Raw genomic sequence first — 23,592 nt, 5'->3', positions numbered from 1 at the left:
TAAAATTAGATTAGGACTGAATTAAAATTGATTTTTGTTATGATCTTGACTTTCGATTTGATTAGAATTTTGAACTGATTTTTCTTATGATCTTGAATTTCGATTTGATAGAAATTTGATTTGAATTTTGAACTGATTTTTCCTGATTGATTTTTTGAACTGATTGATCTTGAATTTCGATTTTGATGAATTTTGAACTTACGTTACTGAAAATTTGATTTGTGAACTTTCAAACTGTGAATCTGAACTAGTTTTGATTTCGAATTGAAAATGGAATTAAATGCTTTGAAAACACAAAGAAAAGGACTGCGAATTGCCTTCACTCACACCGTGAAGAAAATCGAAACGGAATTAGACAAAGAAGTAAGAGATTTAAAGGCTCTGTCGATTTTAAAGTTTCAACTTAATGATAAGTTCCAAAGACTTGAAGTTTGTCAAAATGCTATATCAGAGCAGCTTTTGCAGAATGAAACGACAGAAAATGCATATAATGAAGATTTTGAAGAGTCTGAGAATTACCGAGACACGTTCTTAGAACGATGTGCTCAAATAAACTCGGAAGAACAACTCTCGGTGCTGCCGACTGACAAGGAAACGAGAAAATTTAAACTCCCAAAAATAGAGCTGAAAAAATTCTCAGGTGAAGCTAAAGATTACCTTACATTTTGGAGTCAGTTCCAGAAAATTCATGATGATAAATATATTGCAGACGAAGATAAAATGCAGTACTTGCTGCAATCTATGGAACCGAAATCGAAATCTGAACGTCTGATCCTTAGTTTTCCTGCAACGGCAGCTAATTATTCTAAGGCTATATTCTAAGCTTATTCTAAGGAACAACTGAAAGAGCGTTTTGGACGAGAGGATTTGCTGGTACAAATATATGTACGTGATTTGTTAAATTTAGTTATGAAGAACGCAGCAACTGGAAGAGCAAAAACTGATTTACCCTCCCTCTATGACGAACTGGAAGGCAAACTGAGGTCCTTAGAAAGCTTGGGAAGAACCCAAGAAAAATATGGGGATTTTTTGACACCTTTGGTAGAAAGTTGCCTACCAGAAGAAGTATTGGTGGCGTGGGAGAGGAGTCGTAACCACGACTCCACTGAAAAAGGAGACCGTTCTTTGGAACAGTTGATGAATTTCCTTCGGCAAGAAGTGAAAGGCGAAGAGATGGTCTTGCTAGCAAGAACTGGTTTTGCTCCCCACCCGAGTCACCATAATAAAAACCCTCGAATAGAGCAGGTAAGATTAACCGATTCGGCTACCGCTGCCTCCCTAGTAAACAGCAGCGGTAGATGCAGCCCATGAACGATCTGGAATTTCTCCTTCGGTTTCTTACAATCGCAGTACATTCTTATACAACTGAAAAGAGGAGGAGAGGGAAGGGAGAAGGTCCAAGGGCATGAAACCGGTCTCTCTCAAGATGGCGTATTCGAGCGTTGAGATCGCAAATGTGCTTTTCTTCATCAGGTGAAGAAGAATTTGATTCGTGAAAAATATTTATCCACCAAAATCTCGCCATTCAGGTTCTCGTTCACATACGTTTTTTTCGTACGTATTTTTGCGAATGAATGGTGTTTTCAATAGAAATGTAAACAGTAACAATCTCGAGCTCGGCACCTACTCTAGTTCCGGCTAAAAAGTTTGCAGCTGCTTACTACATGTTATTCTAATAGGCGATGTTTTCAAACGGATAATTTTGTTTTCAATAAAAGAAATAAATTAGATAATTTCTGAGCTCAAATCTGCCATATTTCATAAGATATTAATGTTAATATGTAATTCTGGTGAGTTTGAAGTGAAAATTCGGTTTCGTTTCTTTGAGATATATTGTTAAAAAAGGTGACATGGTTGCTAGATTTTGAATAACTCGCTTTTTTGGCAGTCTTGATATGGCCTCTTTCCTTAAGTTTATTACTGTTTGTTCTTGTTGCAAGCTGTGCACCATCTTACGTTAGTGTTAACACTTTTAGCATTGTAAACACCAGTATTGTTAGCATTGTAAACACAAGTAATAAGTAATCAAATACATTGTTTGCAAGAATCTCAAAACACAATGATGCCAAATGGCTTTAAAATACAACGGAAACAGTAACCCGGAAATTTAGGCGGCACCGAGCTTGCAGCGTCCTCTAGTGTAGAAAACACCATCCATACACACTTAATCCAAAGATTTTTCTTTGTGTAGCATATTTCACCAATCAGGGTCACGTTTGCACATGACTGTCTTAGATACAGTGAAAATAATCCCTTTAAATGATCTCTTGTTTCTACACAGCCTACGACATCTCAACTTTGCCGTGACTTGTTTACGCTCTGAATGGAAAATGAAAAGTGACAGGTCATTTTAGTGAAATGAAGTTAAAATTCAAATAGCTAATTCATGTTTTATGCGTGATGCAACGCAGGAGCAATATGCGTAATGTAGTATATAAACTATTTTTTTGTAACCTGTGTCATTTACTCTAGCCTTTTGGTCGTCGGTAGTTGGGTTTCTTACCTGCGTAAAATAATTTTTCCTAATATTGAATTTTATTCTAATCAGATTAGAAATGGAGTTTCCCAATCTTGGAAGTCACTGCTTTGAAAAATCGTGCAATAGATTAGGTAAGTTAAATGTCTATAAAACATATTTAATTTCAGTTGTATACATTTGAAATTTTTTTTTTAAAAATTATATTATGGTTTTGTTATTATGCTGTTATCTGGCTATTTCTGTTATTGTATTCTGGTATTTCTTTCGAATGACAGAAATCCCCTTTAGTTTTTATATCTTTAAACTATCTCTTACGTTTTTTCTTATATAAATTTAATTGATGTCCTGACTCCTGGTAAAGAGATAGTATAAATTATAGTCTACTTTTTATACTATCTGGACTATTTTTATTATGTTAATTTTCATTAAAAATGTATTAAAGTCTTCAGTTATCATTATTTATTCAAGATAATATTTGAATCAGCTTTTTGCTAAGTGTTATTTTAGTGTAATTTTTGTTTTTATCTTAATCTTGTTTGTGATCAATTTGATACAGACAATTGTATTGAATTCACTTAATCAGTTTTATGCTCTGATTTAAAGTAATTGAACTTAAATAAATTGATTAAAATTATAGTAATTATGTTAATAAAATGAATTTTGCTTTTTTAATTTCAGATTGTTTTAAATTGTGGATCTTTTATGTTTAAGCTTAAACAATTAATAAATTTTTTAAAGTTAATTAGCAAGAACACTCTAAGAGTGTGCAAATTTACGTGATTAACAGTTTTAAAAACTCATAATTCTCATTTTTAATACAATCTTAATAAGTATAAATTTTTTAGTGTAATAGCCAAAATTTTTTTCTATTACTACTAAAAATATTAAAGTTGTTTAATGAGTCAGTTGCAAATAAATTGGAATATTAAACTACTGATAGTGAAAGATAAATTTTCACAAATATATTTGTGAATTATGTTATGCATACACTGTGACAACACTGTAATTCAGATTTTACTTGTATAACACGATAATAGAATAGTTTATTGTTATCTTGCCCCACCCTATTTTAGGGCATACGAGAGTTGATACATACACAAATCATACATTAAAAATACGTAAATCTCTAAAAGTTACATCAACAGTGAATATAAAAATCTGAATCCCTAATAGAATGATTAACTGTTAACTTTAAAACAGTGTACATTTACTAACTATATATTTCAAAATTATAAGCACTTTTTTTACCCAAGTTGATTAGGTAAACAACTTGCAGCTTTGAAACAGTTTACCTTTGCCTCGGTTACTTTTTATTTTGTAACCGTACTTTTATTTTATTTGTATTTTGTAACCATTATTTTATATTATAACTGTCGTTGAGCAGCCGACCCAATTTTATGGGTTTACGACTACTAATGTTCAACTCCGTAGCCTTGTAATTTTAAATGCAATTTAGAAGACAAGGGAACTCTTGAATCGAGTAGTGGGAGAAATTTTGCCTTCATCTAGGTCTTTTTGATAGAGCTATCCTGCATTTGCATTACATGGAGAGAATGACCATGTGAACCTCTCTCAGGCAAGGGGACTCTAGCCCATGATCCGTCTACCACAGAGGATATTTCACGTCAGCACTGTGGTCGATGCAAGCCGGATGTGGAATTCGTGACGACTGGGATTTGAACCCGGTTGGCCTCATTGATCACAAACGATCTATCACCTGAGCCATTGCTGCTCACCTCGGTTTCTTAGGTTTTTTTTAAAACTTTTTTAATATGGAATTTGTTGATATTGAAAGACAACTTTTCATAAATATGTTATTTGGCGAACATGTGACCACAGTGTTATCTGAAATCTTTCACTTGTTTAATGGAACAATAGATTAACTCAGAGTTCTCTCTAAGAATTAAAACAGGCTGGGCTGTTTTAATTCTTAGCCTACTTTGAGTTTTATAAGGATTTAACACCATAAAAATCTATCATAATGTGTAATTATGTAATAACCAACTGAATTTTATTATCAACAATTTTTAAATTACCCTCTCATACAATTTTATGTGTATATTTCATAAAGTAATTCTTTCTCATTATCAAAATAAGAATAATTAAAGGTATGCTAATAATAAATTTTCTTTGAAAAAATTAAATTTAAAAAAAGTTAATTGACAAACAACTTGAAAGTTTCTTTCTGTAATTAAAAGTGAAAATGAAGAGAAAATAAACATTTAAAAGCACATGTTTTTAAAATAAAGTTATTTATTTAAACAATAGTTTTAAAATTTAACATAACTTAAACATTTATTAATCTCTCCGAAAAAGTTACTAATAAAAATATAACAAGTTGAGAATAATAATCCTAACAAAGTAAACTAATCATAACATAAATAGTATTTGTAAAAGTAATCAGAATGAAACCTATAAACACTGATAATTTTACCTGGGTATAATTATTATTTAAACTGTGAATTTTTTTCAAAATGTAACATGAATTAATAGGTGGTGTTTTAAAGGGAAGGCAGCTTATTTTTACAAAGAAGGCGTATTTATTGGGATCAAAGGGCAAGCTGGATTTGACGCCCTTCTTAAAACGCTTAGGGAGAACACTGACTGTTAACTTCGTAACAAACAGCTTACAATTATCAACTACATGTTTCAAAATAATAAGTAAAGTTGTTTACCTTATAATTTAAGATATTAGCAAGTTTTACTTTTATATTTTCTGTGTCTTAATGTTCTAAAATTGAATTTTATTTTTAGATTTTTTACCTGTAAAGTGTGATGCATGTTCAAATGTGTTTTGGTGAGTTCTTTTTAAATTTTTTACTGAATTTACCTTTCTCATTATATTAAGTGTTTTCCATTAAGATAAGACAGTTTTGTTTTTCCAGCTATGACCATTTTCAATACAATAAACATTCCTGCAATAAAGGATACCAAAAAGATGTTCAAGTACCAGTCTGTCCATTATGTAACTCACCTGTGCCATCAAAGAGAGGGGAACAGCCTGATATTGCTGTTAGCGAGCATATTGATAGAGATTGTCAGGCTGATCCAGCAATTGCAAAAAGAAAAGTTTGTTTCCCATTTTATCCATTATATTACAATTATATGCAAATTAAAAATTTTATGTGTTTAATACAAAATAAGTGTTTTATGCATGATTAAATAAGTATTTCACGTATAAAAGAAATTACCAACAATAGAAAATATTAACTTATTTTATTTCTTTTTTTCTAAATTTTTCTTCGCATTTAACAGTATGAACTTTCTTTAAATTTTTCTTATGCTATTCTTATTTGAGAAATTTGTTAAATGGAGGAATGTGCAAAATTTCTTAATATTTTAAAGTGCAATGTAAACTTTTTAAAAAATTTTTTTTTTTGTAGGGTATATTTCTACACATTTATATGTATATAACTATACATTTTCACATTTCTTAACTTCTTTGTACTCATATGAAATAACTATGTAACATTGTCTTATTAACAATAAAAAGCAAAGTATATTGACATTGAATTATTCTTCTTAATCTTTATAATTTATAAATTACTTAATTTCATTGCTCTTAAAGTTTTAAGTCTTTAATGTTTTATTGATCAGAAACCACCTTTTTTTTTGTTATCTTTCATAGTAAGTCAAACACCGGTTACAATTGTATTGCTATTGAAAAATGTCTATATTTAAAATTATATTGTTATTAAAACGTGATTCTCAATAATTTATTATTTTTTATTTCTTATTTTATATCTCAAGAAGAGGCTTCATTGAGTTTTTTTAGCTCAAAAGTTATTGAGCTCTTTTCTTATTTTTTATTTCATATAATTTCTTTTCTGTACCCAACTTGTGGAGAAGATCCATATCATAAAATTAAATTTTTTATAAAATCTGTAAGTTCTAAACTATTTGTGTAAACTAGGTTAATGCTATTTTGTTTATGGTAATATTTTAAATATTTACAAATTATTACTTTTTGTTGTAATGTTAATTATTATAATAATAGTTTAATTTAGGAGTGCTTATGAAAATATTGTAATATGTAATTCCGCTGACAGATCTGAATTCCACTGACATCTCTTTGGAGCTACATTTCTCTTTTTCCTGTAAAGTGTGTGTTTTTGTTGTCTTAAGTAAAGGAAATTAACTATTTTCATTTAATTTCCTTTACTTTGTGTACGAGTTCAATGATTTTTCTGTGAAGCATCTTGCTGTTATGAGAAATACCTGTCTCTTCACATTTGTCTTGTGTAATTTCTGCATGTAAAACTGGTGTTCGTGCAATTGAAATTATGCTTGAATGTCAATTTATCTTTTTTATTCCATATGCCAGATAGAGAGCGAAATTTCATTTACATTGCATCAATTTATTTTTAGTTTTGAAGCAACTTTTATGAACTACAACTAGTTCCTTAACTGCTGCTGGCGTATATATACGTCTCGGCCAGATGATGTGTTAACTGCCGCAGGCGTATATATACGCTTTCCCAAAGTACGATGCTTTGCATTGCGCTGCTATAAATAGAGCTACATCCCTGACTTGAGCATGCAGTAAAATGACCTTGAAAGTGTTTGCAATGAATGTATGTATTACCAATTTCGGAGGAGGGGAAGGGGGAATGATAAAGGGATGTGTTGGAAAAGTTATATCATGATTTTTATTGCTTGTGTGTTTCTATTTGAGTAAGGTCGGGTTTATTCTTTCGCTTTCGTTTCCCGTCTATATTCGTTGAGAATCCCGCTATCAGTGCAATGAATGTGATGTTGGTTTATGTGTCCAACCATGTTTCAGGATTTATCATACACCTGCTAAGTTTCAACATCTTTTAGATAGTATTTTTATTCTTTAATTTAAGTTTTGCATTTTCTTTTTTTCCTTTTTCTTCTCTTGTGAAAGTAAACTGTTTTTAAATTGTAAAGTGTGCATATTTCCCCCCACCTCAAAACACCGCATAACAAAGCGCACTTGAGCGAAAAACGGTGGCACTGGGGAGTGAATCACGTAAATTTTACTCAGCAGATAAGGGATTAATGTTAAGAATCTTTTCCAATTGCTGTTTTGTTATCCTGATAAAAAATTTTGTCCTGATTTTTTTTGTTTTTGCTTTTTACCCTGATATTCCTGATTTTTGTGCGCTAAAAACATATTTTAATCTATTTCATGTTCTGTATTCAGAATGTTATAGATTGATATCATTGTTTAAAAGAAAGTTTGATATTTTTTTCTTACATTTCATAACATTATAAAATTATATTGATAATATTGTTTGATAGCTCTTTTTTTATTGTAGGTTTATACCAGTAAGTGCTCAGTAAAAGGCTGTAAATTGAAAGAGGTAAGTGTTATATTTTATATAAATTGATGTTAGTTTACAGTAATTTGCAAAATTATGAGCTCCTAAGTTAATTTCCCCCCTCTTATTTCTGCTTTATATTCGTTTCTTTCAGATTGTTCGTATAAACTGTAATGTTTGCAATAAAAATTATTGCTTGAAACACAGGCATCCTGATGATCATAAATGTTCAGAGCAAAAAGTCGTATCTCCTGCCCAAGCTGCTGGGTAATTTTTTAAAATTTTACTTTATTCAAATATTTTGCTTTCACTGTTAACACGTTGAATGCCACAGTAATTTTACATGGCTTGCTCGTCTGGCCACACGGTAAATAACTACAAACTAAATTTGCAAATATAAACAGATTTTGCTAGTTTATAAAAGGTTTAGCATGACATATCTGAAAAAAAGTGGTGAATTATATATGCCTATGAATTGTTTAAAAATAGTGGTGGATAAAAATCTACTAAATTGAATTTATTAAACCAAGAATCACAATAATTAAGTAAATTTTGGATGAATTTTCTGCAATTCCATAAACAAGTGTAAATTTTATTGTTCTATATCATGTTATGCGTTGTCAGCCAGGTGTTTTTCGCAGCCTATGTGAAAGGTCAGTGTCAGCCACCGGTGGTTGATGCAGCCTAAATGGAAAGTCCAGTGTCAGCCACAGATGACTGACACGACGCTCAACCTGTTAAGTAGAGACAAGTTGAGATTTAATTTATGATTGAGTCCAAGCAAGCCTGATTTAATTTAATGTTTCAGTTCTAGATGTTACATGAAATAAATACATTCAATGCTTAATGACACCTGTGCTCCAAATGAATATAAACATTATAACATGAGGTTACTAATAATGTTAGTACACAAAGCTTCAGAAAATATTTAAATATAACTCATAAATACTGAACTTATTTTGACATAAAAATTATTCATTTATGGGTTTTCTTCGATAATTTTTAAGCATTTTGCTCCAAGCATATGGTGTTACACAGGTTACAAAGAACCTTTTTTAGCTAAGTAGCGTGCATCTAGAAAACTACAAATTCTAAGCAAAATAAAATTAAGAATGGAAATATATCTTATTTTAAATTTATAACAAACCACCTATTACAATATTTCACAAAGGGAGTGAATAATATCAAAACCTAAACACGCTTCAGTGTAGGGTGCATTTTTATCAGTAGGACAAATGGCAAAAAAAGAGATAATGTATTTAATAGAGGTTATTCTATTGAGCCTCTGTTGAATTATATCATCCCTGTTTTGCCATGTAATATATAACACTAGTCAACAGTGGTTTTGGTGCCAAGGTTTTTTGAGGTGATTTCATATGAATTTGATGCCCTGAATTCAAATACAGCATTAGTTTTTGCCTAGCAGCTCGAGTTTTTAAGATATAACATTTCAGTGAACTATACTTTACATTATTTTAAATGAAATTCATTGTTTGAACAAACAAACTAAACACGGAATTTTTTTTCTATTATACAAATATTATTATATACAAAGAAAGAGAAAAGTCATCAATTAAGCCAATTACTCACTAAACACTTCGGAAACTTCTTTTCGGAGAAATTTTAGAATGTATTTTGGCACCAGCAGTAATCTGCCATCATGGGTATCTCATCTCCCTTGGTAGCGGTCAACATAATTTTAATATCCTGGCGAAATCTTTCACCTTGTTCCTCACTAGTGTGCCCTAAATTATCAGGTAAATGGTCTAAGTGGTTGTATAAATAGTGCACCTTAATGCTTGTGTTACACCTTAGGGATCTGAAACTATGGAGCATCTCGTTTAATAGTTCAACATAGCTTTCAGCTTTGTGTTTGCCCAGAAAATTTCTGATAACTAACAAATCAAGTCTAAGCTTGATTCTAGTAATATTTAGTGGGCAGAAATAACAGTCAACGAAGTGATATTTGGGTTCTCTCCAAACCATTGGTACACCAAATTTCAGACATTACCTTTTCTCCGCAGTCAATTGTCGTAAATGCTCCGTACAAGTTTCACAGACCCGATGGGGCTCCCAGGTTTCATCCATATCACCAAGCCTAACACCAACAACAATCCAAGATAAGCTATCTTTACGGAGTCACTAACAGCTTTTCTGTTTTCCGGAAACATGTATTTTCCACAAACGCAGCAAAAGACATCAGGATGATGTACACAGTTTCTTCGACTTGAACTCCTTTTATTTCTATTCAGCAACACAAAAACAACAATCTACGTTATAGGTTAAATTTATAAAAACTCTTTACTAAACAGAAATTTCAAGCGACGCCAACATTGATCTCTCTGCACGGTGTGAACTCACACACTAATCTCAACTACAGCTGAGGTTTTGAAGGTAACTTCAGGTACAGAAAATGATTGAATTTTATTCATCTTCTCGGATTTTTCTGGAACTAACTGGATGGCAGACGGTTAATAAGAAAGTTAAATCCTACATATTAACAATCTGCGTCCAGTTAGTTATATTTGCCATAGCGTTAGTCTTCTTTTTATAACAATTTGATTAAAGTAATAGTATTTATTTATAAAATAATAATATTATTTCATAAATATTATTTTAATTTAATTGTTATGAAAATGAGGCTGACAATGGTACAAATATACAAGAACCAATCCTTGTATAAATTTTATGGCATTTATACTTGGAAAGTATTGAATAGAAAATAACATTGATAGATAAGTGAAATTATCTAAAAATGTAGATCTGATAAAGAAAAACTGATTTCATATTTGGATTCCCAGGATAAAATCCCAGGCACCAAAAAGAAATTTTTTTTTTTGTTGACCAGTGTAATATTACTTTTTTCAATGACAGTTTTAGTATGCTCATATAATTAAAATCTTTGCAATTGAGTAAACTTTAAACATATTTCTTATTTATATTTTATCCCCTTTTTTAATTTGTTATTTTTATACATATTTTTCAGTGCTGCTGCTCTTGCCAGAGCCCAGAACACAAGAAAGCCCATATTTCAGTGGTTTTCTAGTCAAAGCGCTTCAACTGACCACAGACGTAATGTTGCTCCTCTTCCGGAAGTTTCTGTTACAACTGCTGTTCAGGGCAGCATGGTAAATTTTTAAAATTTGTTAAGTTAAATTTTTCTATTTATTTGCAAGAATTTAAATGTAGAATTTATTACCGGAAAAAAGTTGATTTTAAAAAAATTGAGAACTTTTTTTAGATAGTAAACGTAACGTAGATAAAGGTTAACTTTTATAACTAATATTTGAAGGGTGTTTTTAACTTTCAAAGTGTTGATTTAATTTTCAAAGTGTTTATTTAATGATGTTTATGTTTTATTTAATTATAATAATTAAAATTTTGGAAAATGTTGCCCTCACTAGGCACAGAAAAATAGACAGCAGTCTTAATATTTTGGAAAGTTGAAATACTTGAAATTTTTCTTTAAGAAAAGGAAAAAAAAAAAACATAAATTATCCTTATGTTGGTATCCTTGTGCATTAATTTAAAATGAATACTTGAATTTTAAGTTTTTCTGATAAAAACTATTTTAGCTACTTAAAAAAAAAAAAAAAAAAAGATTTTAACATTAAGATAAAAACTGAAAATAACTTAAAAGTATATAATATATAACAGATATGTAATTTAATTTGAGAGATAAAATCGAGTGAAAAAATATAATACAGCTTTTTGGATAATGTTGAAATTTCAAGAATTATTGGTTAAGCATAAATTTTATTTTTTAAACTTGCATGGCTTGATGAGAATTTAAAATTTTTGTTCTTTTCCTACAAAAAATATTCAGTTATTCTTGGAGGGGTTTTATGTGTGTGTTGCAAATGACTGCTGCAGTGGACTATAAGATTCAAATAAAATTTTTATTTTGATGTAAGAAATAGTAAAGCGTCCTTGGCAAACTGGAGAGGAGCGGTTGACCCGCATTATTCTCTGTACAGAGAGAGAACGAGAATGTGTGGTTATTTCCCGCGGCGCGTGATGAACGCCACTTCCACCCTCTCATGATCTTTTCGAAGATCATGCATGGGTGTTAACTTTATTTCTTACAATTGAACATATTTTATTAAGCGTTAACAATTCTTAAATAATAAATAACATTTAAAAATTATATTTTTATAAAATTATCTTAATATAAGCAGGTTTTAGTACTGTGTGTAAAGGAGAAAAGAAAGTAAGCAGTAAGAAATCAAAACTTTTGAGTCAATGTTTTTGGGTCGTATTCTATTATTTAAATATCTCCTGCTCAAAATAACACATTTAAGGCTAAATTCTCAAACCATTAAGATTGAGCCTTAACACATAAAATTTTGATCTCTTGATTAAAAGCTGGAGAAAAGTAATTTTGCGTACTGTATATTGTATCGTCACACCAATAAATGACTTTTGAAAATGATTAGGTTAATTAAATTAAATGATTAAGATAAGAAAATGATCAAGTTAAAAACTTTTTTTACCTTAGACTGTTTCCCTCTCGAAATATTTAGTTTAGAAAGGTTATGTTAAGTAAGAGAGAGTGCATGTTAAAACAAGACTTTCAATGTAAATGACCCTTTGAAGGTTAGTTAAAAAACTGCTGATTTTAAATTCATAGTTCTTTAATAAATTATTACAATCTTAAAAAAATGCTATGATTTCTGTATAATATATTTTACTGTTTCATTATGTTTGCATTACAGTTTATCTTTTTCTTCATTTTATTTATAGACAGAAGATGAAGCTTTAGCACTTGCACTACATAAATCCTTAAATGAGAATGCACCTAAGTAAGTTTATCTTAAGTTATTTAAGAACTTATTGCGTGATATTTTTTCTAGTTGTAATCTAATCTAATTAACATCTAAGATATAACTGTAAATGATTTTTTTTTGTAGGCAAATATGATATTTCAATTAAATTAATAGTTTTAAAATTTCTTTTCTGGGGAACTATTTCACTGTTGATAGAGAACTATATTTTATTAGGCAATATTTATGAAAAAAGGAATATTTTATGAGGTTAATTAAATTATTTATGAAGGAATAAGTTATAATAAAAAATGTTTATCTTTTGGAAATGGCTCTAATAATACATTGAAATATGCAAAAAGTAAAATTAACATAAAGAGGCTTAAATTTTCTGAATCTGCTGAAGAAAAAAAGTGTGTTTGTTCAAAAGCATTATTTTTCATCTAATTTTGTATTTTAAATTATTATCTGTTCTGAATAATTAACTTCTGTTCCAAATTTTAAAATACAAATAATAAAATAAAATAAAAAGTTTCTAAGCATATACCATTTGCTATTTTTTACTTTGAGCACCATCCATTGATTTCTTTGTTTAGTGTTAAATTCTTTTTTATTGCATCTTACATAATAAAGAGTCAAATTTCCTCATTATTGCTTCTTTCTATGAAGAATGTTGTGAGATATATTATCACTTATTTTAATGTGAATATTAAAGTGCAACGTAATTAATTGGATTTAAATTTAATGCAGTATGCACCATAAAATTCAGAATTTATTAAGTCAATTATTTATCAGTATTTTCTACTGTGTAGCATTTTTTATAATAGGATGTAATTTTAAATGTGCATTACTTTTGTCATTATATTAATTACTTGGAGGCTTCGCCCCCTGCTCGCTGGTGCTCGCCAACCCCCGGAACTGCTTTCGCAGTTCATTTCGGATTGCTTCGCAATCCGATGCTCTCTTTGCTCGCTCATTTGATATGTTCTTAACATCTAGCTTTTGTATACTTTTTTGAATACTGAAGTTCCGAAAACTTTTCACTGTAGAAAATTCTAAACCTGTGCATTTCAATATTAATTTGAAATTGCAAACAGTTCACATATTTTTCTTAATCACACTATTCTAAATTTCAGTTGTTGAGAAAAGTAACTGTTGTAAGTTTTGTTTTAAAGTCTTTCCCACCAGAGGGCTAAAACCAAGTGTTGTAAAACAATATGAAATAGTACTGAACGGCGGATGTAAAGCATTGGCTTCGATGAAGATAATTTTGTGAGAATTTTTTTGATAATTCGGTGAGAATTCACCCGATTAGGTATATGATGCTCACTACGTGCTCTTGCGCGGCGAAGCCTATCGATTAAAGCGTTTTATATAATATAGATTAGCCATATGATGCTCACTACATGCTCTTGAGCGCCGAATCCTATCATTTAAAAATGAAAACTGTTGCCAGCGCGAGAAAAGAAATATCCGTTTTATTGATACATACGTACGTATTAGTGTTTTATATAATATAGATTGATTTGGGATATTATTAAAATGGGATATCACAACTTTAAAAAATAATATTTTTGTCTTTTAATTGAGAGAATAAGACATTAAAACTTGATCACCCATATGAAGATGTGCAAAGCTTAAAATAGAAATAGTTATCTTTATTTATTTTCACATTAAGGAAAATGGGAAATTATGTGTTTTAAATAGCAGAAAAGTACTCAATTATTGTCAAAAATTTAATGAACTTTATATTAATGGGATATTGAAAAATGAATATTTCTTCACTTAATTAAATATTTTTTTTTGTTGCATTCATTAAGTTGGTAGCTCAATTTCTTTATAATTATTAAATTGTATTTAGTGGAAATAATATGCCACACAAAATTGCTATTAAGTATGCGTTTTTTCTTCTTATTAAATCAGTGGTTCCCAGTTTTTTCTGCTATGGAACCCTAAACTTTTGGCCAAGAACTAAGTTTTAATAAATAAATTTCTTTCGCAATTGCAAGCATATTAATTAACAAAAGGCTCTTAATAATTTTAAAAATATGAGTGATCTAAATTATATTAATTATTTTCAAAATATTTAGTGAATGAGTTTAGGGAATGCAATTTTTTCACCAAGTTGTTTTATCAATATTAGTTAAAAATTGGGTTTTGTGTCAGACAATTGAATTCATTGGTCATGAACAGCACCTAGTCTATTTTTTAGTTTGATTTTAATGCATGCATAAGCTGAAAGTGAATGAGCTGAAATATAGTTTAAGCAAAAATGAAGAAGAAAGGAAATAAGCATTGAAACTGGTTATCAGAGTTGAATTTGGTTATTTTTTATCTTCATTTTTGGATTTGATTTATTTTTATTCGATGCAAAATAGTACTTGAGTTTTTCGTAAATCCAAATATGCTTTTCTTAATTCATTATATTGTTATTAGAAAAAAAAATTGTTTTGAAATTTTTCTTCTCAAGCTTTTCAATTAAATAATTTCATAAAAATAATGGATAATTTATAAGATATAAATTTAAATACAAGTTTCGAAGATCATAGATAGGTGCATAAAATTTTTTAAATAAATTAAAAAATTCTCTAATCTCATGATATCTTCGAAACCTCTGGGTTCTGCTGAATGCCATACCTTTGTGTCTATAACAGTGACTCGCATCTCGTATTGTATTTGATACCAAGAGGGTAATCAATATGCGTTCTAAACACAAATTGTAAAATAAGGACAACATAATATAGCTGATCTTGTAAGTATTTTACCCAGATAGCCCAGACAAATCACTTTTTCTCCCTCTTATTCACTGGAATAATGGTGGATACGAAAAAAAGCATCTTACAAATTTTCTTAGGAAAGTCCTTCAATTCAGAAGTTTGGCTTCAGCTGTAGTTGTTTTTGCTCATTATTAGTTATATTCTGTTAATTATTTGAAATTTGATCTAAGGCTCCTTAATTTTTTATCTTTATTCTCCAAATTAATCTTAATAAATAACAAAATAAATTTTTTTCTTTTCCTACATGTTTTTTTTTAAGAATAATTTGAAGCATCTTTAGTCTTTAGGTATTTAGTGCATCTTGATATTGATTTGAATTACACTCACATTTCCTTCTGTTTTTATGTGTTTATCAACAATGTAAACATTAACTGCGCCCAAGTAAACTTTTTATCTTTATGAAAATATGCCGATCTGGAATGAGGTTTTTCTGCAGATTTTATATTTCCTACATTTTGTTATTGTTTAGATAGTAAATGAGCTTCTGCTTACGACTGAATTGCAAAATTTCCAACAAATATTATTTTCTTTATAATTTACTTGTTACTAAATTATTGACAATACATATTCTTGTTTTACATAGCATTGAAACCTATTTTATATTTTCAATAAAGGATTAATGAGTTTATAATTTTTGTTGTAGAAATATTCAAGAGCAGGAAGATATGCTGCTTGCACAGGCTTTGGCCCAATGTGATGATTCTCAGAGAGTGAGTTTTGTCTTTTTTTCATTTTAAAGAAAGCTATTTATTAATGTTAATGCTAAAACTTTTTTATTCAAGTTTAAAGTGCCTTTGTTTGGGTCTAAGTGTGTGTTGCAAATACTGAAAATTTGGTCGTAAATTATTAATTTTTATTAAAAAAAATTGTTTTTAAAATCCTTAATTAGTGAATAAACACATCTTTTTTTATCGATGGTTTTACTCTATTTAAGTAATGCATTAAAGAATATTAAAGTTGTAAGGACTCTTATTTTAATTTGCTTCTGTTGTCATCGTTGAGTGATAAAGAGGGAATTTTTACTTTGCATATACCATTGCCTTGTTACAAATCATGTGGTTTAAAATTTTGTCAATAGTCGTTTTATTTATATTTCTTTTTCCTCTTTTTCTCTCTTTTTTTTGTATTGACTTTTTAGACGATTTTTTACTGAAAAGTGCAAGCCCGTGTGGTAACATTGTGAATGATCCTTCTTTTCGTTATTGCTCCTAGAGTTAGGCATTTTTAGTGATTTTATCCTTAATGCATGCTAGCTTTTAATTTATTTTAATGCATGTTTTTTTTTCTCTCTCATTGTAATGATTGTATATTGTCATATCTCATGTTAAGTACTTCTGAAAAATAACAATTTTTTGAAAGTAAAATTAAGTAGCAAGTTAAATTCATAGCATGCAGAATTATTTTATTTTGCATTGAATCTTGTAAACGGCTTACTCGAATTCTTCAGTTCGTTATAGAAGTTATAGTTTTAGAAGTTATAATTTTATTTTTTTTTTACATTCAATCCTGAATTTTTAGTCTGAAGTTGATTTTTGTTTTTATGTCAGAAATGATTGAGGAAGAAAGTGCTATCTTTCTTGACTTTTCAACTGAAAATTTGTTTTTCAGGTATCTTTACATGTCCAAAACACCATTCCCCCCCCCCCCCTGTATTTTGTTATTTAACCAAATTTCATTTAGGAAATTAGACTTGCATAGAGCTATACAAGTGAATCTAATCTGAAGCTATTTAAAAAATAAATAATGGCAAGGTTTAGTTTTGACTTTTCTTTCTAAGTGTATCTGAAGATTTCTTAGCATGTTTTTCAACTCCTCATCTCCTTTCAATTAAGGAAATTTTTGTTCTATTTTGTACAAAAATTGACTTTTGTTTGATTTAATGAAAATTTCAGCAAAATTAATATGTTCAACAGCTTAAGGCCTGGGGGGTCTGCTTGTTATAGGATGCACCTTAAAAAAAGTTGAACTTTAAAGAACAGAAATGCTTCTTTTTTTTGTTGTTCAGCAATATTGCAAAACATACATACGAAAATACATAAAACAATAGTTTGAAAATGAAATGCTTATATGTAAAAATTGAAAAAGAAACACATAAAAAGGACAATTTGAGAAAGGAGTACTATTACTTTTTAATTTTCTAATTACGGATTTGGAGGCATTTACCCATTATGAAACTGTACTGTGCTTTTTCCCTCTATCTCAAACCTTTGAATTTGTTTTTTCTCCGAATCAGATTTTATGGACCCTTGGAAAAGCTTGAAAGTGTTTGATTGGTTGTGTTATTATATAGTTAGTTTCTTTTTTGTCAAATTTCAAATAAAAATAGAGGAGCATTATAATTAATAAACAGAATATTAACCTCAGATAAAGTTTATGAATGTTATTAATATTCAGATAAAATAATCTACTTACAAGGGCTTAGATAGTTAAGAATACATTCTTTTTCGTGTTAACATTGTAAATTGATTTAGAAAATCAAAATTTTAATTTTGTTAAGTAAAACTTGCTAAATTTTTCCCCTTCAAATTTTAGCTGTATATTTATTTATATTTTTAGCTGAAGTTTACTTGACATTTTTGTAATGCCTTTTTACTCTTATTAAAAATTGAATATTTTAGAATGCTTGCGCAATTACATTAAGTTATTCGGGTGCGTAGCATTTTTAAAAAGTGCTTATTTTTCATTTATGTTTTTTAAAAGCCCTTAAAGATGCTTTTTTTTTATTTGGGGTTTGTAAAAAATGGTTAATTTTATTTCGTTTAAAAAGAGATTTTTTTCTTTGCTCTGTCGATTGCCGTTCTAAATTATAAAAAATGCATGATTTTCACATTTTTCTCTGCAATATTTATCAGAAACTAGTTATTTTATCATGCTTATATAAAGTTTTTGAAAATGTTGAATTTTATTAATTTTACTTTTAACGATAGAAAAACTAATTTTTATTACTGCACAAATCTTAGTTATGATTTTTTTTTGGAAAGTAGTACAGAAATATTTTTTACTTGCTTAAAATGTTCTTAAAAGGTGATCATTTTTTGTTGAAAAATCTGGCTACGCTCCCCAGTTATAGTTTTAACAACATTAATATTTTAATTTTCTTTGAAATTTCATAATATTAGATAAATTTTGTAAATATAGTTGATAAAGATCAAGAATAAATCTATATCAAGAATATCTTTTACCCAAATAAAAAGTTAACTCAATTGTACTGAGTTGTTTGGATAAAAAGTTTTATTGGTAATAGGCACAAATTATACAAAAAATGAAATTATGTGTCATTTTAAAAATTCCAAGGCCAATTTCCACCCATATCTAAACAATAAACAATTTAAATGAAAAACAAATTGTATTTAAAATGTAAATAAAACATTTATTATATTTTTTAATTGTAATAGAGCAAATGGTGTAGTTAAGAAAACAATGTTTTGAAATTACAAATGCAGTTTTTCCAGTTTATTGTCAATATCTTAACTGTCTCTGTTTGAAATAAAGTTCCTCATTCACAAAAACACATTCTAAAATAACTAACAGGAATTTTGATTTTAAAATTATAAGTTAGCTTACAAAATGTGCTCCTTACGTAAGAAAATGTGATACAAAAAGGTAAAAATTCTTTTAAAAATTATTGTTATAATTTTTTTTAAAATTCTAGATATAATCTATTTTCTTAAAATAAAATATTAAATTTTCTATTAAATATTGTTTAATATATTTTTATATTTGTTAATATATTAATATATATGTGCTTTTCTAAAGTGTTTAAAAGGGAAGGCAAATTTTATTTCATGTAATTACAATTAAAAATTGAAACTGGATTTTTATTTTTAAAGTTTTTTCATTGCTGGTCCTTGATTTGTATACTTAAATGTATGGTCTTAGTATAAAAATTATGAATATTCAGTTAATTATGAGAGGAATTTTTTTTAGTTGGCTTAGGCAAAAATTAACATTTTGAAAAAATCATCCACATTGGCTGTGATGTATAATTTATGATTATTTTAAACATAATTTATTTGTGTATATGTAAAACTTATTTTATCACTTAAGATTTTTTAAGCTTTGCTTTCAATAAAAATAATATTTTTGATAGCTTTATATTATAGTTTATGTTTAGTTGTTATTTAAACTATTTTTTTACTAACTGTTCAAATCTGTTATACTTTTACTAACAGCCTCAAAATCTCACCACCAGAAGAAATACAAAATTGCGAAGTTGATGATTCTTGAAATATAAGCATTACTTTCTGATCTTTTGTATGCAAGAATGTTTAATTTATTAGTTTTTGCTACTTTTATATTCCTGAAACAATTGTACTATTAATTTTTTTCCTATTTTTGATTTTTAGTGAATAAATTAATTTTCAATTTTTGTTGGTTTTTAATTTTGTTTCCAATAGAATCTATTCCAAATAATAGAATAGATTCTAAGTTATATTTAGAATTATTAGTGTTTGATTGAAAATGAAAATTAGTATAAACCTAGAGAAATACTTATCGTGAACATATAGATATGTAATTGTAAAAGTTATTTCCTCTATCATTTGTAGAGCTCTTTTACCAGTTTAAAAATATCTTTCTTACTTGTGCAAACTTTAATTTACACAAGCTAAATTGATTCAAATTATTTTTTATTTTAGCAATAATTTTCTAACATTTTTCCAAAATGTATTTTAAAGTCTTGTTTATGTAAACTTTAAAGTATAGATATGCATTTTAGAATCATTATTTTAGATTAATTATTAAAAGCTGAGTAAACTCTGCCAATCTGATCTATGCAAATAATTGTATACCTGGTTTAATTTCTAAGTTTTGCATCTGAATCATAAAAGATGTGTTCCTGATACCATGCCCTAATAACACTATGCACTAGCAAGATAATAATATACCGTTTACCTCATTTATTGTTTATTAGATCTGAAGGGTAGATGATTTATTAAATTGTTACTTCCTATTCTTTTTGTAATGTTTGTGTCACCAATCCTTTTTTTTTTTTTTGTTAAACTTTCCCTAAGTACACAAAATAACTAATATAAACTATACAACTAACTATTAATGACTAATTTTGTTATGTAGTAACAGCCAGGTTGAAGTTTGAAAAAAAACCCCAGATAGTTTTAATCTTTTGTTTAGGGCTAAGCACAGAGCTAAAACAGTGGAAGAACTATGTTAAAATCGTCAAAAAGGAATAGAACTTTTTTCTTTCTTTCAAATTTAACTTATTAAACATGTGGACACAGTTAATATGAAGTTTTTCTTTCTTTGTACTACTTTTCTCTTTAGTAACGTAAAAACTAATTTGTTTGTAGGAAAACAGTAGGTTAAAGTTATTAAAAAAGTAAGAACTAACATACAAAGTTCTAGAAATATGTTAAAGTGATGGAAAAGAGTGCAGAAAATTAATTTATCTCTTTACAAGCTATTAATAACTAGTTATAATTCTTATTTATCTGTTTTGCTGTATTCCAAGTATTTAATTAAACATAAATCACCTAAATTATATTGCTATTTTTATTTTTTTCCTCTGAAAATGTTAAATAATTTTTATGTTGAGAGGAATATTTGCTTAAAACAAATATTAAGCACACTGAGTTTGCTAAATTGTAAAATATAACTAAAAACTCTCAATTATAAATATTTCTGATTTTTTTGTTATTAATACTCTTGAAAATATTTTGGTTGTAATCAGTAATGGCAAGTTTCTCCCCAATGGTAAAAACGGAGGAGAAAATTGCCCTGGAAGAAATAAATTTCTTCCACCCCAAAGGAAATTCTTTTTTTTTCTTTTCTCTTTTTAAATAAGCATTAAAAATGTTAATTTTTAAAAATCAGTTTAAATAATAGCATTAATTTCAAAGCTTTTTAATGCAATTTTAAATGAGTGAAAACTAGAAAGCAACAATTAAGAAGAAAGAGAAATTTAACCAATTTGTTAAGAAATTAATATAACTGTAGTTGTCCTGTGTTATCCCCATGGTTTAGATTAGCCCTAAAATAGTTCCTTAAACTTGTGCAATTGTTCTATTAACTTTGAGACATGCATTGATGCTTTTCGGAATAGATTTTCTACAGTAATGTGGAGAAACTCCATTATGTGCTCTGGATGCTATTACATATTTTATGTGAAAAAAAAAAACAGGATTTCTATTGGTCAGAGAACAGGGAAAACCCGGAATTCTTAGAGAATTTTATTTTAACTCAAAAAAATCAGGGAAAATTGCAATTTTTTTTACAATAACCTGGCTAATTCCCATATCATGCCGGGAAAATAACCAGTTGTTGAATTGTCAATAATAGTAATCAGTTACTGAGATAGGAGATAATTAATTCTAACATCTATAAAATTATTTGCTATAAAAATTTCACATTTTAGTCAAACTGACATGTTTTTATCATCATTCAATGATAACACAAAAATCTGATCTCACAAAATCTGATATTTTGCATTACAAATAAAAATATTCAAAGTTTTCTGATGAAAAATTGCTTGGTATAGATAAAATACGACTGGATTTACATAGAATTTTTTTTTCTTCTGAAATTGAATGGGGACCCTGAAATTAGCACAGTAAAGCCCAATTTTATAATTCTATAAAGAGCTATTAAAATATCATATTCAAATTTTAATTATCTGAATTTTATTACAATTTTGTGTTTGTTGCCTTTCTCAATAATCCTCTTTCTTTCAGAGGCAAACTCCGAAAGAAAAGAATTGTTGCCTATCCTAGTGACGTGATCTTACAGAAACTATATCTGTCCTGTTTTAATTCTTCATTGCTTTTATTTGTTAATATATCATTTTTCTTCTCAATCTCAAATGCTTGTTATATTTTTTGTAAATAATCTAGAATTTATATATTTGATGGTTGTCATTGCTACATTTATTAAATTTAATAATCATTAACTAATTTTGTCTTTCTTATCTAATCTGTTCTGATTTTATTTGTTCTATTATTTTTTAATGAAAACTTATCTTCTTAAACTGTTACCTGCTAAATGGTATTAACTATTTTTACCTATTCCTTTTAAAATGTTATCAGTAAAATTTTTTATGAAAAAAAGTACTACATTGTTCTCCATATGAGTGAGAATTTCTTTGGTAGATACACACATAAAATAGTATAAGAGGGTAATTTAAAAATTGAGGATCCAATTCTGCTATTACACATTTTGATGAAATTTAACAGTGCTAAACCTTTCAAAACTCAAAGTGCCCTATTCTGTGAGTAAGCACCCTGTCCTTTTTTATTCCTGGGGAGAATTCTGGATACCGGGCAAAAAAATTGGAAATTTTTTTCTTTTGGGACAGAAAAGGCAAAGAAATATTGCTAGTGAAGCATGTTTCACATGCTATTAATTTTATTTACCTTTTGAGCAAAAATTCCATTCCTATCCTTTGCAGAAAGTTATGTATTTTACTATCTTTTTTCGAAAGTGAGTGGTGGAAAATATTTTTTAACTTTTGTGCTGCGGAAAATTAAGTTTTTATGTTAATTAATAATAGCTATTTATACCTCAGTGTTATATAATAACAATTTTGAAAGATAAAGTACAGTGAACTTTCTGACTTTACAGTATTGGCTTTTAATTTTCTTTGTGAAAAAACTATATATATATATTTTTTACTGGATTTAAATTACGTAAGTTTTGGTTAGAGGAAATTTTTTAAAAAAATTTATTGAAATTTCAAAAGACTATTTTGATCTTTTGAAGCCTTTAAATGTATTTTGGAATTTCCATGCTATAATTTCAGTGTTCATTGTTGTTCATTCATTGTAGTGATTACACAATGAATGGTCATTTAAGGGCTGCAGGTTGTGCATCTTAGATACGATGATCATTATACATATCTTAGAATATGATGCAACTAATCATTTTTGTTAATTGTGGTTTAGACCAATAAAGTACTAATTAATAACTTTTTTTTGTATGTGAGAAAGCTGCATTAATGTTCTCTGGAATATTTAATTATATCTATGTGCCGTTTGGAACATGCTTAAAGATACATATATTTTTATCTACTGCTTATGAAAATTTATTTATTATTTTTATAACTTCCTACAATTTCGAAATCTATTGTTCTTAATTTTTATGCTCCTAACTTTTTTTTAATAATAGTAATTTTCTTAGTAAATTTAATAAATAATCCGATAAAATATTCCAAAATATGTTTTATTTTTAGTTAGTTTTCAAAATTATTCATTTTAGAAAAAAATGTCCAATTTATAGATGTGTTGTACATTTTAAATATTTTAGATTCTTTATACAATTTTGTGCTGAAAATATATCAA

At 28.2% G+C, this 23,592-nt stretch overlaps 1 protein-coding gene across 2 annotated transcripts; it reads left to right on the top strand.

Moving 5' to 3' along the window:
• The first annotated feature begins 2,160 nt into the window (after positions 1–2,160).
• Positions 2,161–22,205, top strand: LOC107439364 (AN1-type zinc finger protein 2A). Of its 2 annotated transcripts, none has more exons than XM_071183134.2 (9): positions 2,161–2,610; positions 5,234–5,276; positions 5,365–5,548; positions 7,762–7,806; positions 7,919–8,031; positions 10,751–10,892; positions 12,508–12,566; positions 15,948–16,014; positions 19,477–19,673. In XM_071183134.2, exons 1-9 carry the CDS (start codon positions 2,556–2,558, stop codon positions 19,519–19,521), a joined length of 753 nt encoding a protein of 250 aa, XP_071039235.1. In that variant the 5' UTR covers positions 2,161–2,555; the 3' UTR covers positions 19,522–19,673. The 2 variants fall into 2 exon arrangements, with proteins under 2 accessions (XP_071039235.1, XP_071039236.1); XM_071183135.2 differs by lacking the exon at positions 19,477–19,673 and adding an exon at positions 21,991–22,205 and having other exon boundaries at positions 2,279–2,610.
• The last annotated feature ends 1,387 nt before the right edge of the window (positions 22,206–23,592 follow it).

This window comes from Parasteatoda tepidariorum, chromosome 7 (genome assembly GCF_982258835.1).
Source record: "Parasteatoda tepidariorum strain Cologne lab strain chromosome 7, Ptep-v5.0, whole genome shotgun sequence".
NCBI lineage: Eukaryota > Metazoa > Arthropoda > Arachnida > Araneae > Theridiidae > Parasteatoda > Parasteatoda tepidariorum.
The sequence above is the reverse complement of the archived record's forward strand: the minus strand, read 5'-3'. Positions and strand labels throughout refer to the sequence as shown.

What these genes read in the sequence shown, in the direction of transcription:
- LOC107439364 (XM_071183134.2), top strand. Translation starts at nt 2,556, where the DNA reads ATGGAGTTTCCCAATCTTGGAAGTCACTGCTTTGAAAAATCGTGCAAT. An exon ending in CAGCAATTGCAAAAAGAAAA is followed by an intron (nt 5,549 to 7,761) that starts GTTTGTTTCCCA and finishes TTTTTATTGTAG; the next exon opens with GTTTATACCAGTAAGTGCTC. An exon ending in AATGTGATGATTCTCAGAGA is followed by an intron (nt 16,015 to 19,476) that starts GTGAGTTTTGTC and finishes TTTTACTAACAG; the next exon opens with CCTCAAAATCTCACCACCAG.